This window comes from Elgaria multicarinata, chromosome 1, assembly GCF_023053635.1.
Source record: "Elgaria multicarinata webbii isolate HBS135686 ecotype San Diego chromosome 1, rElgMul1.1.pri, whole genome shotgun sequence".
NCBI lineage: Eukaryota > Metazoa > Chordata > Lepidosauria > Squamata > Anguidae > Elgaria > Elgaria multicarinata.
The window spans coordinates 158232880-158250967 of NC_086171.1; the positions used below are offsets into that span (position 1 = coordinate 158232880).

General features: G+C 43.9%; 1 protein-coding gene across 1 annotated transcript; it reads right to left on the reverse strand.

The window, feature by feature from the left end:
- Positions 1 to 4556: 4556 nt before the first annotated feature.
- On the reverse strand, positions 4557 to 16600 carry LOC134408417 (probable transmembrane reductase CYB561D1). The gene is made up of 3 exons (XM_063140679.1): positions 16519 to 16600; positions 9838 to 9875; positions 4557 to 5148 (listed from the first exon to the last, which is right to left on the reverse strand). The coding sequence occupies exons 2-3, from the start codon at positions 9847 to 9849 to the stop codon at positions 4645 to 4647; spliced, it is 516 nt and encodes a 171-aa protein (XP_062996749.1). The 5' UTR covers positions 9850 to 9875; positions 16519 to 16600; the 3' UTR covers positions 4557 to 4644.
- Positions 16601 to 18088: the final 1488 nt, after the last annotated feature.

Below are 18088 nucleotides of genomic sequence, written 5' to 3' on the forward strand. Positions count from 1 at the left end.
ATCCCTGCACAATTCAGATTTCTAAATCAGAGACTTTGCACAGGTAGCCTCCCCTGCTAGAAAAAACTCCCAGTGGTAGAAGTAATTCAGAGTGGGGGCTAAAAACACAGCCTTGCAGCCCCTTGTACTCAGGTTGCTCTTTTACACAACAAATGCCTGAAGAGGCCTTAGGGGGTCTTACTTTCCAGCCTCTAGTTTATTCCTTATTAATGAGCTTTGTGTCTCAGGCACACAGCTACTGGTATCCAGAAAATTAGTTTCATAGAGCTGCTTTCTCCCTCTCTCTGGTTTGTTAAGCAAACATCTCTCTCATGCACCCCACCTGGACCCTTTGCTATTTTCACCACCACCACCCCTTTCTTTCTCAGTTCTCTACCAGGAGCTGGAAAGGATTTCCTCTCCACAGAGGAGGAATCTTCATTACCCCCACACCCCACTGCTGCATCATACTGCACTCTTTGTATCTTCATATGAAACTCATTCTTTCAAATTCTTCCCTCTAGAATAGTGAACTTCACAGTGCAAGCCTTTCTACAGAGGTATCTGTGCCAACATAAATCCTCTTCATTAAACTTGAACAAGTACATGCGCGCACACCCACACACCATCTGCATGCTCAACAAGAACACACATGGGGCAGCAGACCTGGTACTGAGTAGGCTTCCATTGTTAAGACTTGAGAATTCTGTGGCCAACTCATCTGTTTCAGAGCTGTTTTCTCAAAATCAAACACAAAAGCATCACAATGACAGGCCAAGAATGCAGAGATGAGCAAATGGTAGAACATTCTTTCTCCAAGAATGTGGAAAGCAGGGAACAGCAAAGAGATGCATCAGAAGTTGTAGACTGGTGCAAACCAGAGAGCAAGGAAAAGAGCCCTTGGTGTGAGAAATAAGATACCTGGTATCAGCACCCTACACTGCATGATCAGATGCTTCCTGGGGGTTGAGTACACGGAAAGTTCACTTGTTCTGCTCTAGTTCACCTGTAATCCTCACCCAATGTGGTGACTGTTTCTAATGGAATGTGAATTAGCTTTTAGCCCTCTCTTCAAACATCGTAACCAGATGGCCTTCTCCTTTTTCCATTTTCAGGACCCTACTGGCCTGATGCCGCTGCTTATCAGAAATTTGCTCTGGTTCAGAACAGTGAAGGAAGCCTTACGCTCATCACTAATAGAGATATGCACTGACCACAAGATTTGACTCAGACCCCATTTTGGTGCTTTGGAAAATAGCCCAATCCTGCTCTGACTGATTTAGACTCTATCCACGCCAACCCTGGTACTGAACCCAACTTGAAACTCAGTAGTCCAAGGCTTTGTAGCTCTTATAGCCTATCATGGGATTTTTTAAAAAAAAAATGGCTCTAGCTTTTTTTCTGTTTTTCAAAAGTTTATGAAATGTGCATGCATAATATCCCCTTCGGAGCGGATTATACCTGCCAAATTTCAGGAAAGTAGACAGAGTGGTTTTTCTGCTACATGCCTTTATGGTTTTTTTTTAAAGAAAACTGTTGATAAGCTTTTTATTGCTTGGCAGAATTGGATGAAATTTGCAGGGATAGTTTCCCTTTTTGATGGGATTGAAGCTGCTAAATTTCATATGAACAGACACAAGAGCTTTTGCGCAAGATCAGCCTTGACATTTTGAGGATATCCCAAAGAGGACATCCTTATCCCCTAATGTTCCTTGTGGAAAGTTCTCCTGAAAATGACAGACAGCATTAAGGTGGCCCTAAGTAAGAAAAATGCCATTATTTTAGGCTTTGTGTAGCAGTTTATGTGAAAGGGGAGTCCTCAAATTTGGAGGGAAGTGAATGATTCACTTTGCTTTCCATGAACCGGATGGTTTTTGGGGTGCTATTTATATGAAAATGGCAAGAAACCCTGACAATTTTCAGAAGGATAAGTGCAGGGGTAAGGGAGCTGTGACTGGAAACTATTCTAAAGCTTTTCACATAGTGAAGCTTGGTAGTGTTGGAAAAATGTCCATCTCACGGACCCTCCCTTATCCTCTCTCAAAGTACAGTGTTTGGAAAGCCCCTGGAAAAATGTGCCTTAAGATTAGGTGAACCAAACTCTCAGTAAGTCTGTCTGTCATCATTCATTCATTCCTCCCTCCCATCAGCATTTTGAGAAATGAAAGCAGAAGACACGATTTTTGGAGACACACAATTTCCCCCAAACCAAATTGCTAATAAGATCTTGTGTAGGCTCCAGCTTCTGTTCTGGTCACTTTAGAGTGTGTATCATTTCGCCTAAGGAAGCACCAGAAACTGTCAAAGGGACTCAATTCATCTCAGTTTAATCTGAATCCTGTTCATATACCTAGTAATGTTATAAGCACCACCCAGTAGATACCCATACCACACAATGGTATTCTATACAGCAAAGGATACATTATCTGGAAAAACAATCTGATTTCTCCAGTCACAAATCATTGCTATTTCAGTGCTGAAAAAATTGGCTATCCCTGCAACAGATGTGCAACAACTTTAAGGAAAGACATTTGGATCCTATTCAATAAGTGAGAGGCATGTGTCTTTATTGTGCAAGGTATTGGTCATGTAATACGGCAATATGGGAGCTGTAGGATGTATATGATTTTGAATTTTACTCAAGTTTCTACCCAGCTTGCCTCATGCAAATTGCCTATTTCTCAGCTGGAAATGCTTGGCATGTCTCAGACCACCTTACTAAGGATTTCTTCCTGGCTAAAGGAAGATTAGCTACTTAATTGACATGATCCTAACCCCAAATCATAATTTAATCTGGAAAATATATATACAAGAGTCCTATTACACATATTAAAAAGGATCCAAACTCATTCCAAATTACAATTTTATTCTTTGAGATTTCTCTTTCATAATTATTTTTCATTTGGAATTGTTTTGCTTGAATTTCATAGATTATATTGTTTGGCAGCTGGGAAGTTGAAGCAACGTGTCAAAATTTCAGTGGGCGTGGAGAAGCCAGAGACAGCTCTGAAAGAGACAAGGAATTTCTCCACTGTGCACAGAAAAAACATTTGACTCCTTTGCACACACACCCCAAATGGGTATTTTTCACATCACCCCACCACAGAATTTTCTCCTTTGCCTCACCATTAAAACGTAGGCCAGATGAAGAGAGCTTGGCCTCTCATTAAAGGTAAGCGTTTTGCTTTGTTTTTTCTACATGAGAATTTTTTCCCTTTGCCCATAAAATGCTAAGGAGCTCCTGCACACAAAACATGCGCTCTTCCAGGAATCTATGCAGCCTGCCCATCCTGCTTCTTGATACTAAATATGTGAGGGAGGTAGCAGATGCCATTATTCAGTAGGGTAGAAAAATGTTCTGCACATTCAGAATAGTTTTGGGTAAGAATTTCCACCGTTGATTCTGAATGATCTTGAGCATTTCAGTATTCAAATAATCTCTAATGTCCTTGCTAGTCTCCTGCAGAATGGTGTACAGGCATGTGGTGGGGGCAGGGGAGAGAAAAGATGCAGGACCACAGTGGAACAGACCCTACATGTGTACAAGTGGCCAAATAGGGATCCACCTTTCTTTAGGGTTCCTGCTCACGCACACACAGGAGAATTTATTACCCACCATACAAAGACCTGAAGCTAGATGGTAGGAGCATAGGTACTCTGCTTGGATCAGGCTGCACTTCATAACAAGTGGAAAGTGGCCATGTGTCCTCTTTTACAGAGGATAGTCCTCTATTTTGAAGGTCTGCCAGAGGACAATCCTCTGATTTGGACCTGCCCTCACCCAGTCCAAGTCTGGTATAAAGACAAAGAAGCATCAGAGGGAAGAGCTGGGCCTTAAAACTGCCCCTGAACAACAGACTGAGCAGGTACACTGGACACCTGCTTAGTCTTCCTCATGCTTGTGAGATATACTGGATTTCTATTTAAATCATAATTATTTCTAAATTTGCATCTATACATATATATTAGCATATGCACATTTTATGCAAATTAGCACCCTCTTTTTGGGGGGCAACAAATTTCCTTTTGTTTGGTGATTCATAAGCAGTCACCCAATGTCGCAGTCTGGAGATGAGTTAAAATGCCAAGATGGTGGATCCAGGCAGAGATGGGGGAAGCAGTGATGAAGAAGGGGAGTAGGACCTGATGGGGAGTGAAGCAACAGGGGAAGAGTACAGGAGCTGGGCAGGTGAGGAAGAAGCAGTGCCAGAGCCATAGAAGCCAAGTGAGTGGACCCAATGAAGTTTCTAGCTTGTGGATGGGTGCAGGTCTAACTACTGAAGGACATTTACGATTTCGGAATGCCATAAACATTGCTCTAAACGCCAGCACCTCTTTGCTTCTATTAAAGACAGCAAATTGGTGATCCTCTTTTCTGCTTCAGGAAAGCACTGCAGATCCAATCATGAGGACCAGCTAAACATCTGTGTTTACCTGTTCAGTGAGCTGGAAAACACAATCTGCATATTTTCAGAATGTTGGAGTACAAGGAGAGAGACCATTTTGCCAAATCACACACAACACAGAGCTAAAGAACAAAAGAAGCAGAGTGCACAGGAGTTCACACTTGATTGTAATAAAGACCCCCCCAAAAAAGGGGGGGATAAAGAGAACAAACAACAAAGATGAAATGTTGATTCCTGAGGATCCCAATGGGACCAAAGTTCAAACGTGTTGTCTCTTCTTCGGCAAACGAGTTCTAGTAATCTGGTTCACAATAGCTAAGGCTGGACAGAAGGGCAAACCCAGGCAGAAATACCAAACCACCCCTTTAATCTGGGCCTGAAACCAGTCAGAATAAATTCCCAGTACCACAGTGAAGGTGGCTAACAGGTAAACAATCAGTCCATACGCAGTGTGGTACAGTCGGAGCCGAGACACAGACGAAATCCTCAGCAGCTGTGGAAAGCGCAGGCAAAGTCCGCACAAGACCTGCCCACAAGTTGCCAAAAGTGTCAGGAGACCCAGAACACTGTGCCAGGAGGTGAAATGTGGAAGCTCACTCCGGTTCTTGCTGGAGACAATGAAGGCCAAACCCAGGGTTGCAGCCACAAGCGCCAGCGTCTGTGCAGTCCAGCGCAATCGCACTTTCACTTTGTGGGAGCAGGAGCAGAAGAGGGAGCCCTCGGGTGAGAAGATCAGGATGCCTTCCATCAGGCAGAGGCAGAACTGAGAACACAGGAACCCATTAGCATTATGACATCTCTGTTGAGCTTGACTGCCCCATCATCTCACATCCTACCCTAAACAACAAGCAAAGCCAATGACTTGGGACCAGTTTTTATGCATAGCCAAACCAAGTGTTAAAGACGTTGCTGAAATGTACCACTTTAGACAGGCGATTTTTACACCCTGCAGCTTTCATTCCCGATGGTTCTTCAGGGCAGCTGTCACACAGCAGCAATGCACTGATATCTAGTAAACTTCCTGCATGTTTATATAACTAGTGTGTCAGGGAGATGAGTTCCACCTAGACTTCTTCACATGTTGTTCTACATGCAAGAAGAGGTTTGTTGTGGAGAGGTTGTTTTGGACCAGCATTCAAACATACAACTGCACATTTGCAGCCTGAAGTGACATAGCCCAGGGGGAAAAGTTACCATGATTCCATTGAGTACATAAACTGGTCCCAAGAGTTGGTCAGACTGGAGGTTGTTTATGGAAAACTAAGAAAAGTTGCACAGGGCTGGCATCATTGGGCAACTACTGAGACCCACGCCCTTGTGGGGGGGCACTGTTGACCTTGAAGCTTCCTGGCCCTGATACTCCTTGCAGCTGCTGCCTGTAGTAAGAAGAATGAGGGCATGGTGCATCATACTCCATTGGCCTTCTCCACTGGATGGTTATGCACCTTGGGCCTAAAGGGAGAAAGCAAGCAAATTGGCAGTGGTGGTAATGAGATGGGCCCACTAAAGGCATCTTCCCAAGGGCCCCCAAAGCCTGACGCTGGCAATGGTTGCCAATCCCAAACAGAAAATTTTGGCCTACACTACTGCTGACTATACTACTGATACTTCACATGTTAATAATATTTTTCTGTGATACACCAAGTCTTCTACACACAGGTTCACTGCATTTTTAAAGAAGTGTGAATGCCATTCAAACCTTAAAAATCAACATATGATCCATCTACCAAGGAAATGCAGGGACCCATCCTTTACTACGTGCAAAGTGGCCTCCAGTTGCCTAAGTCATCCCTCCTTCAATAAGTAGAGCATAGCCAAATGAAGGGTCAACTGAAAACTACATTTATGACAATACTTAAATCTAGTTTTAATTCATATTAACTGTCACACCTATCTTCAAGAAACACTAGGAAATGCAACTTTATAAAAGTTCAAGAAAGCTGTAAAGGTATGTTAGCACACTGCATATTTGCGGGACTGAGGCACGCAAACCACCACATCTGAACAGCATTGTCTGCAGCAGAGATGGAGAACGTGTGGCCCTCTAGATGTCATTGGACTACATCTCCCTTAATCCCTCATCATTGGCTATGCTGCCTAGGGCTGGTGGGAGTTGCAGTCCAACAACACTCAAGGGGGGGGGGCAGACAGTTCCTACCCCTGCCTCTACAGTCATGGTGAGCTTCCACTGATGCTTATCTGCATGATAAATGGACGAACATCAGTAGAGGTACAGCCTGCACAGGTGGCTTCTCTTGAGAAGATGAGTATAGGCAATGGCAAACTCAAAGTTGGATTACTGCCATGCGTTCTGTCTGGGGCTGCCCTTGGGCTTGGTCCGGAAGCTGCAGCTGATGCAGAATGCAGCAGCTCGGCAGCTCACTGGGGCCTCTTTCCCACAAGTTACACCTTTGCTAGAAGAACTGCACTGGCTGCCAATAAGCTACCGGGCCAAGTTTAAGGTGTTGTTGTTAACATATAAACCTGAAAACAACTTGGGACCAGGTTCCTTACAGGCTCCCCTTACCCTTCATGTCTTTGCCCGAGGGCTCCAATCCTCAGAGGCAGCACTTGCAGGCACACTTGCAGCAGAACATTTAGTGTTACAGCCCCCACCCTCTGGAACACTTTACCAATTGACACTAAACAGCCCCCACCCCCAGCTCTGATGCTATGTCTTCTTAAAACTCATCTCTTCACACAGGCTCTCCTGGAAGTGTGACCCAGACAGCTATGGTTGGTAGCACACAGTAGAGTGGGCGGTTGTGTTGATGATTCATTTGTATTGTGTTGTTTTCATTGTTACATTTATTCTTGTTTTGATGCCATTGTATTTTATGTTCACCATTTTGACACCTCTGTGGAAAACGGCATATACATTTGAATAAAAAATATAAGAGATAAGCATCCCTGGGGGAAAACAAACACCTGCGTTTGTCCCCTCCACTCTTTTCCTGACCTTCTAATTTAGTCCTAAAGGGCACAAGGAGGAGTGCAGGCAGAAATCATACGGACCTGCCCTTATCCAGCCCTGGTTCCTTTAAAGAGCTGCCTTCCCAAGATTCTTTGGTAACCTCTGAACCTTCCTCCCATCAGAGCAAGCCTTGAGTGGACCCCACTCCCATTTGGCATCTAAACATTATTGGTTCCTGGCCAAGAGCAGAACATCCACAGGGCAGCTTTGATAATAGGAGAACACTTCCTTTCCATTGTGGCAACAATAGGCGTCTTTGAATCTACAGGCACAGCACATCTGCTGACCCAAAACTAAAAGGGCCAAGCTAGGAGGTGCCATTTTGCAACAAAAAAGAGAGGTTATTTATTGCACATGTGCACAGTATACTAGTGTCAAGTCTTGCTCCAGTCTAGGGTTCATTTATTTATAAAACTATTTTTTATCCCACCTCACCTTTCAATTCTAAAAGAAGAACCCTCCCCCAAGGCAGCCGGTAAGAAATAAAATCTAAATACAGAAATAATCATTTAATTTTACAGAGTTTCATATTAAAAGAACAGAGCCTATACGCTAGCAAAGTAACAGGGGCAACCACAAGCTATGAATAGATAATCACTTTTTCAGGGGAATGGGAGGGTTTTTCTTTGCTCAAGATCCAGGCACTGTCTCTACGTTCTGGAAGCCCCGAGGTGGCTCTGCGGTGGCGCTGCGTCAATTATGCGATGCAGCAGCCACCTCAAAGCCCAGTGGGGCTTTCCAGAGAAGCTCTGCATTTTAAAAGTCAGGGACTTAGCCCGACTTTTCAGAATGGAGCGAGATGAACATGGCCCTTCTGCCATCTTATCTCATTCCATCCTTGATGCAAAGGCATTCCAGGAGGAAGGCGCCCGACTGGTCACCGTCTGCCCACGCAGAGACCAGGGGGTGGGCTGGCAAGCTGAGTGACTGCCGGAACGCCCCCGTGCTGGCTTCAGCGTGGGGATCAGCCACCACCACCCTGCAAAAGTGCAGGATTTGGGAAGAAGCATCAGCAACCCAGCACCGTCAAGGCACAGCATTTTTATTCTCTTTTTATTCTTTTCTTTTCTTTTTATTTCATTTCTTGTTCACCACTCTGAAATTTTTGGATGGGGAGTGGTATAATAAATAAATAAATAAATAAATTTTATAGGGGTCCAGACATTGTTGCCTTCCATTTGCAATCCTTCTGTGTGTTCCACTTGCTGTTTTTTTATCTCTTACTACAGAAAATCCATGGGGAGAGCAATCCTATGGCCCCAAGAAAGCATGGGGGGGGGGGCGGCTAGGATAGTTCAGATTCCTGGATCCAAGGTCAGAGATAGTGCTTTGAGCTCAGACCCAGGAATCCAAGCTCCTTGCCCCCTTCCCCTTCCAGCTGGTGTGGAGAACTGCACCCGTAACCACAGACAGAAGGGAAGGGGGGAGGTTCTGTGGGAAGGGTGGGGACTGGGGAGGCGGGGATATGGGTTATTCCCAGTTATCCTCAGCCCTCACCAGCCTCCTTCCCGCCACCGCCCCTGTAGCTAGATGGGCCAAAAATGCCAGTCTAGCAAAAATGCAGAGCAGGAGCAACATACAGATGAAGATCTCCTCCATGTTCCTAACACTCTGCATAGAATGCCCATCAGCCTCTGGGTTTGGAGGCTAACAGGCATCCAGATAGGATTGCATCCTAAGGGAGGAAATACAGAACAGCTGTACAATGCCTTTTGTTTGGTAGCATTAGGAGCCCTCAGTCCGGAAACATCCAAGATGTCACCACTATACAAAGGTAATACAAAGGGATCGGCAGAGAAGCTTCAACACTTATTTAGTTCTTTGGTTGTGGGAAGGGAATTCCTAAAGATGTGCATTCTAGTGCTAATCAAAGAACATAGATTAGAAGTGTGTGTGCGCGCGTGTGTGTGTAATAAAATGTAATTTATAAAATACACTTTAGATTATTTAATATGTTCAATAATACATTATTATATACATTTAAAACCTAATGTATTTTAAAAGATGGATCTTGAAATAGCAGGTAGAAAAATACTGCAAAGCTTTATTTTCAGTAAACAAAGAGACACAGCATTCACCCTTTATAGAACAAAACAAGTTTTAAAGTTCTGGGTGTGTGGAGGCAGTGGGTCGGTGATTGTGAGTCATGTCACAAGTGTTCCCGCAAGTGCTTGGAATGTTGGCACAATGAAAACACAGCTATTTTGTAATGCTGACTGTGCTCCTGGAGAATGTTTTGGGTTTTAGTAGGTATCTCCTGAGGCACTTCAAAACACAGGTTTGACCATGACAGGAGCACTGTAAGGTGGGGGGGAGGGTGTTCTGCTGCCGGCTGCAAAAGGAAGACAAAAGCATTTCTACTTCTCTAAGATGTGAATGTCTGTACATACCCCTAGTGTTTATGTTACACTCTCTGAAAGCAAAGTAGTACAACAGACAACATTCCTGGATATATTGAATAAACAGAAAATAACTTACTGCTATTGACATGAACACAGGGTGCCAGGAAAATAAACCTGGAAGGAAGAGCGAAAACAGAACACCAGTCAGCTTTGGCTAAGCAAACTAAAAATAAAACATGGCTTCAATAACCAATTTAATGGCAACAGACCATAACAAAGGAAGCCTGATCTATGACAAAACTGTGGCTGTAGTTAGAGACAGTCTTATGAGAGTAAGGAGAACGTTACGATCACCAGCTAGGGAATGGGAAAGAGGCCCATGACTTCCACAGCAGACAATGGGAATACCGTGCACATGAGGGATTCTGCGTGAATGCTTTCCAATTCAGGGTAAAAGGAAAAATGCTGTGTTTTAAGTGCGATTCTCAAACAGCCTACTTTCTGTGGAAATGCCCTTCTCCAAATGCTCTATATAATACTAGATATATGTTATCTAATTTGTGTTACTAATTTGTTCCAACTGCAGAGTTTTTCATATTTTGGCAAGGGCAGAAATGATGCTAGGCCACGTTAAGCATCATGTATGAGAGATTCTACGAGGCCTTAGGAAGCGTTCCCATCTCCCTAGAAGTAGAACCCACACCTAGACTGTCTCTACTTTTTATGATCCTTTTAGCAAAGTCTTATTCTCACATTTACAAGAGTCTTTCCACAAACATTTCTCTTATTTATTTAAATACTAGCTGTACCCTGCCACGCGTTGCTGTGGCTCAGTCTGGTTAAATTGAAAAGAAAAAAAGACAAAGCGGATGTTTCTAATATGTTTAATTTCACAAAGCTTGTGGATATACAATATTTTTAGTTGTTCCATTGTCTGTGTAGATATAGAGATTGTCTGGTTTTCCGACTCTAGAACACGTAACATATAATTGTCCATGTGAGAAGCAATCTGTGTCTAGATCTAAACCGCACAATTCTAAAGATTGGCCCTGAGCTTTGTTGATGGTGGTTGCAAACGCCAATCGAATTGGGAATTGCAATCTCTTAAATTGAAATGGCATATCTGTTGGAATCATAGGAATGCGAGGAATGAGGACATCTTCACCTTTGAAAGGTCTTGTCAAGATTGATCTCTGACTATAACAATTGCCACTTCGTCTATAGTTGGAGCATTGAATCTTCGCACATGTTCTCCAGCAGGCGTTTTGTCAGCATGAATAACAATCTTGTGTGTATCAGATGGCATCATGTCAATTGCTGTTTTGAACAAATGTACTAAATTGTTTTTTTCGTGAAGTAGCTGTTGCAGTTTTGAAACGATGGACCTTTTTATGCTGGTATAAATTCCGCAGCGTGCATTCAATTCATCATTGCCATCAACAATGAAATACATTTGTAGGAATTTATGTTGACTATCTTAAAACGGAAGGAAGGAGCCGGCTTTATGATAAATTTGTCCTTTGACTTTGAAAGTTGGCATAAATGGAGCTGTGATGATTTCTGCGCCGAACGATGTCATTTGGAAGCATGAGTTGTATTTCCTGATGTTAGATAGGAAATGCTTTGATTCTGCGGTATATCCGGCAAGCAAAGTTTGTAATGGCTCTGGTGGTTCTCCAAGTTGAGGCAGTTTAATTTTTCCAGCAGCGCAACACATTCCTTTTGTTTCTCCATTAAATTTAAGAGCCTTGCAATAAGGACACACTTCAGTCATAGTGCCGATGAGAACATGCCACCTCAAACTATAATCATCAGCTGGGTTGTACCGGAATGCAAGGCGATTGTAATCGTGTGATTGTTTACCACGGAGTCGTGTTTGACGCTGATGTGCTGTTTCTCGTTGACGTCTTTCAGCCACTCTCAGCCTGTCACGTTCATTCTGTTGAGAACAAAGCAGATCTGAAGCTGTAGAATGCGATTGCTGTGCTCGCAACCGTGCATCCTCAAGTCTGGCTGAACGTTGCTTGGCTGGTTCCTTGGCACGTATTTGAGGCATTCTTTTTCTTTTTTTCTCGTTTGCTGATGCCCGTTCTTCCTCAGTCTGATTTGCAATTTCTCGTCGCAGTGCTTCCGCTCTGCGAGTACGGCAACCTAAGTGTGATCTTCTGTGAGGCATTATTTGGATGAAGTAAAGCAGATTGTTTGGTTTTTAAAAAAGGATGTTTTTACGGTGAGGAGGTTAGTGGAAACTCCTGGCAGTTACCTTTCTTCAGAACGTGTAACTGTCACAGGTGTGACATCTATATTCACTCAGCCAATTGTGAGAGAATATGCAAATAGGAGAGGAGGCAGAGGCAGTGGATTGGCCTACTGGCTGGTGATATCACAATGACTTATAAGAGCAAATAGGAGAGAACATGCAAATAGGAGAGAAGGCAGAGGCAGTGGATTGGTCTACTGGTTGGCGATGTCACAATGACCTATAAGAGCAAATAGGAGAGAACATGCAAATAGGAGAGGAGGCAGAGGCAGTGGATTGGCCTACTGGTTGGTGATGTCACAATGATCAGCAGGACTGGTTTTGAGGAGGCCTATTTCTTCGATTTTAAGACAAACCTTTGACCCCATAGAGAACATAGTTACATAACAACACTCGCGTATTCGAACGCAACGCTGTGTCAAAATTTCAAAGCAATCGGTGAAGAACTTTCGGAGATATAAAAGCATGTTTTTACGGTGAGGAGGTTACTGGAAACTCATGGCAGTTACCTTTCTTCTGAACGTGTAACTGTCACAGGTGTGACATCTATATTCACTCAGCCAATCGCAAGAGAATATGCAAATAGGAGAGGAGGCAGAGGCAGCGGATTGGCCTACTGGTTGGTGATGTCACAATGATCAGCAGGACTGGTTTTGAGGAGGCCTATTTCTTCAATTTTAAGACAAACCTTTGACCCCATATAGAACATAGTTATATAACAACGCTCACGTATTCGAATGCAACATTGTGTCAAAATTTCAAAGCAATCAGTGAAGAACTTTCAGAGATATAACGACAGTAACGAACGGTCTTTTTCATTTTTATTTATATAGATGTATAAGAGCTAACATCATGCTTTCTTTAAGGCAGCAGAGTCTGTCATACCTGGGTTGCATTTCCAGAGGCTCAATTCCTCGCTGTTAGAATTTTCAACCACATTATTATGGGCTTGGAAAATTACAGGAGATTTTGCACCTAGCTCTCTACTTCTTAGCACCTATATTTCAGATGTCGCCAGCATTTCATGTATAGATCCTAATACTCAAGTCTGCAAACAAAATCCAAGAATAAGACTGGCTTGTCAGAGAACATGCTGGCTGGGGAATGCTAGGAAATGTAGGGCTTATTTCTGTCTAAACATACATAGAGCACCCTAAATCCATTTCCTAGAACACATGGCGCTTGATTCTTCACACAGAACAATAAAAGCTTAAAGCCAAATATTGCATGAGCAGTTTGCTAACGGACAGTCACCTTTTTCTCCGGTCTGTTTCAAAGTATGGCAACAGGGCCAACTCAAGATATTTTGCTGCCTGAGGCAAAGGACAAAATGGCACCTTCCATTTAAGATGTACAGACACCGACGGGACTGGCAGCTGAATCTTACTTCAACACCAACGAGAAGAGCATCCTTTACCACACCCAAGTACAACAGGCTAGCTTAGGGATGCAGGTTCAGCCGTGTGACACACACAGCATCTACTGTCTGAGGTAGCCGCCTCACTCTGCCTAATGATAGGGCCAGCCCTGCATATCACTCAGCAAAGTGTTGTCCAAATCATTTGCTCACTCCTGCAAGACTTATAAAAGGCTGAATCATAGGAAGCAAAAACATGGGTGCTTCCAGATGAAGCTTTTATTGTCTCATTTACAGAATTTTAGAGGCAGGGAGGAACACAGGCAGATGATGTCATCTTCCACTCAGAACCCTCCCATGCTTTCCCACCCCTTCATCTGTCTTTTTTTCTTACTGTGGAAATTCATTAAGGAAGAAAAGATGGAAAAGCAGCACAATATCTTCCAACTGTTAAAGCTAGGACCCCTGTGTCTGGAAGCACCCTGTATCTTAGAGGTTTTCTACACAAGGTTGTTAATCTGCTGAATTTACTTTCGGTTTATGTCACAGAATTGAGATCCGAGCACTACACAAAGAGCTTTTCCTTTCCTGCTCTTTTGCTGTATAACCTCTAGGTGGCACTATGGTATAGCAGAATAGAGCAATTACACAAGTAGAAGAGTTTTCTTTCGCTTTCACAAATAATACTGCATTTCCCCTACTCTAAAAAAAAACTCTCTGAAAATGCTGTTTAAAAACAGATGTGAAACTGGAGGGCTAAAAAAAAAACTGCAAACAACCATGAATAGGGAAAGATGAGCACACAATAAATGCCTCATGTAGGAAAGCTCTTACTCTCATTACTAATGAGACAGATGATGTTTTTATTAGCTTGGGCCATTCTGGGCAGCCATATCAGGCATTCATCCATGGAAGTCAATAGTGGTGAACAAGCTTTTCTGAAAGGCAGTTTGCCCACCCCTACTGCCTTCCCTCCTGCTTTAAACAGCCACAGAGGATACACTTCCAATTTGTGCAGGGTGATGATGAGGCACAAGTCCTAGGCAGAACGTTCTACCAATGGAATGTGCATCCCAGAAGGCAAGCGGGACATACAACAAAACATTGCAGCGTGTGATGATTCTGTTCAAGATTCCAGGCAATCTTATTCCATCCCCCACCCCCACCCCACTCCAGAAGGCAGCATCCCATGGCCACTGAACATGCTCAGTCAGTCCTCAATGGGCTATTTGGGGACGGAGCTGAAGATTTTCTTCCTAAAGGGTTTTTTTTTTTTTTTTTTTTTTGGTACTTCTGCCAATCATAGATGCCCTATTCAGGCATCAGCTGTAGACAACATAGTGGAAAGGAAAGGAGGCTGCCTATATCACACTGAAAGATATCACTGAACAACTTTAACTTTCAAAATACATGATCTACTGGTTTATACTACTGCAATGAAATGACACAAATGCACAAGCATATGATCTTCAATAAAGCAATAATGACCCTGCTTAGTTTAGGACTAGAAGGAAGAAGCTATCATTCGAAAGGTTGAGGAAGGATCCTTCACAATTAAAGGTGTTTAACTAGATTACTGTGAGGTAGCTTCCAGACAAGATATACAGTCAATCATTTGAGAACAGTTGTCCTGTAACACCATTTGGCCACCATGTCATATCACTTGTACACTATTAATTATAGCATTAACTATTGATCTCTAGTTCTTCCAAGGATTTGAATTTTTACCACTCATAAGCAGATTTGAATATCAGGGAAAATCCATTCTTTTAACACTATTTGGGTTCCCTAACTGAGAGAACAAGGTGATTGAGGGCTCCTTAACACTTAATAAGTGCACTTGAGAAATGTGCCATACTTACAACTAGAAAGAGTGCTGAAATGTAACAGTACCTTTTATATTTTTATACTGTTGTTTTTATGTCTTTGATGCTTTTAAATTTTGTATATTTTTAATGTTTACTGTTTTTAACTTTTGTAAACTGCCCAGGGAGCTTCGGCTATGGGGCGGTATATAAATGTAATAAATAAATAAACAAACAGAGAAGCAATACTGCCTGTATCTATATAACTGAATACAGTCATCCAGGTGTACATCATCTCTGTCCTGTACATTTGCAAGAATAACTTATTTCTGTTTCTCGCATCATTGTTTACTTACAGTGTACATAAAAGTCAGGATTCTATATATTACATTAACTTTGTTTTTAAAAAGTGCAGCTTCCTTAAAATCCAAGTACAGAGTGAAAGGGGAAGCAGCTGGAGTGTATTTTATTTCCACTGCTGTATAGAATGATCTCTCTCACTCTCTCTCTTCTTTCCATCCATTTGCACCCTCCATGTCATTCATTCCCACCTCTCTTCGTCAAAGTGTAAAGGAAGAAAATAGACGAATTAAAAACTGAAATGGAGCCCAGAGATGAGGAGTGAACCATGAGCCAGCAGAAGGGCTCAAACAGAAGCCTCCCGCTCTCTCCCTCTTGCACACCACCAAGCGACAACATTTGCTTTTGCATTGAAGCAGGAAGATGTTCACAAGCTTTGTCCTTTATCAGGTTCCTGGACAGTCTCATATTCTTTCTTTTTTTCTTCTTTTTTTAAGTTTCCCCATCCATTCCTAGAGCTCTCTAGTTTACACTCTAATTTGCTCCCCCTGTTTTATCGTCTTGTCCTTACTGGCTTCTGGTTTGTTTCACTAATTTTATGTCAACTACTGCCAGTTGTATAACTGCTTATTGTCTACTTTAATGCAATTGTTAGCTACCATGAAAGTCCTGTAAACTCCCCAGGCTACATATAAATACAGTAGTTGCTCAGGGATAGTCAGGTCTCCTGTGCCACTCAGCCATTTTATTAGGCTGGAATGCTCCCCCTTCCCCATGTAATAAGAAGAGACCTCTTTTACTTAAAATTATGGCTATTGTTGAAGAACTACAGAAGGGGGTGATTGGTGGCGGCTGTTCAAGCACCATTAATATGCACAACAAAAGGTTACCCTTGCGCAGCCGAGCAGCTGACATAAGTTAAAAGCGCGGCCCTGAGCAGCGGCCGCCCCTCCGCCCTCAAAGCAGCCCGCCGGCCAAGGGGAGGAGTCCTGCGGGGCCCTCCTTGGGCACCACCTCTCCTCCCCCCCCGCCCCCGCGGGTTTCCCTTGGAGACGAGACGAGAGGAGAGGGGAGGGGGGAACGTGTGTCACTCACTCGTGCCAGGCCTGGAGAGCAGCAGCAGGAAACCCGTCAGGCCCACGGCCGCCAGGTGCGCCAGGACGCCCCAGCCGCGCCGTAGCCAGAGCAGCGCGCGGCGCCCGGCACTCGCGGGGGCCTCCGACATTGTACTCGCCGCCGCCGCTGCCACCTCGAGCTGTTATTGTAGGAAGGGAAAGGGCTGGGAGTGGCTCGCAGCCAGCAGCAATACCCACACCTGTCGGGCAGGGGGCGGAGCCAGGGCCAAAGGGCGGGACACGGCGGACTTCTGGGTGGGCACGAGGCCAGGGCGGGGAGAAGATTGCTGTGGACGCGGCGCCCGTTTAGTTCCTTTCCGCCTGGGCGCCAGCCGGCGAAACCGGTCCCTACCGCCATATTTCCGTTGGCTTCATTGGACAGCACAGTGTGGGGAAATGGCCGAGAAACGAGTGCATTTGACCATGTGCAGAGTGCCCCCCCTCTCTCTCTCTATACATACACACACACACACACACACACACACACACACACACGAATAAACACAACCAGTCATACCTCTAGGAACGCGGTCCGACAGACTTGAACGCCGACATTTCTCATCTCACGTTAGCGATGTAAGTGCTGGTTCTAATTGGGGAGGAAAGGGGGTGTCCCCTCCACTTTGTGCGTGTGTAAATCCCTTTTCAGATTGGGACTGGGATTTACATCCAAGTACTCGCGGATTGAGAACATGGTTCTTGATTTAGTCAAGTTAATTTCCCAGTTCACACGTGCAAAACAACCGCGTTTCCAGCCGCTTGAAATGCAACCGAAGGGAAGCTCCTCGCAAGTGCTAATCTAACACAATGGCTTCCTGCGCAGTTTCGGCATTTCCCGCCACAGAGCTTCAACCGGATTTTTATATTAATCATGCTGCTTTGGTGAAAATGGCTAAGATCATATGGGCAGGTGTGGCCTTGGGCTGAATTTGCCACCGGAAGCAGTCTCTGCATGTCACTGCATTTTAAGCAGCCACCCCCATCTAGCCTGACCTGTGAAGCCATACACCAATGCTGCTTTCTATGCCTTTCAAATGGGAACACTTGAAGAGCCAAGTCACATCTTTAACTACCCTACAACTTGTACCAGACAGTAGCCTCAGTTGTGAATAGCAGATGTGTCTATATTTCCGCTCAAAATAAATATGGACACGCAAGCCCGATTTTTTGCCAGTTGCCATTTCTGTGTTTACATCAGGAAGGTTAGCAATTTAATCACATGCCATTCACAAGTGACAATCCCCCATACGTATTTTGGAATTTGAACAAATCTTGTTCCGGAGTTAAGAATACAAAGTTTGATGTATGCATAAGCTTTAAATACAGAGCAGGGACAGTCTAAGAGGCCTACGTCATGCACCAAAATGAACATATTAGAGGGGGGCAGTTTGGCATTTAATGGAGGCTGTAAACCAAGGCATATTTCTTGGCGGGATTTAGCTGGAAGCACCTTGAACTCACCCCATGCTATGGGGAGAATACAGACAGTAACTTACCAGGGTGTATATGTAGCTGCTTGGAAAACTAATCATCTATATTGCCCTGCAACT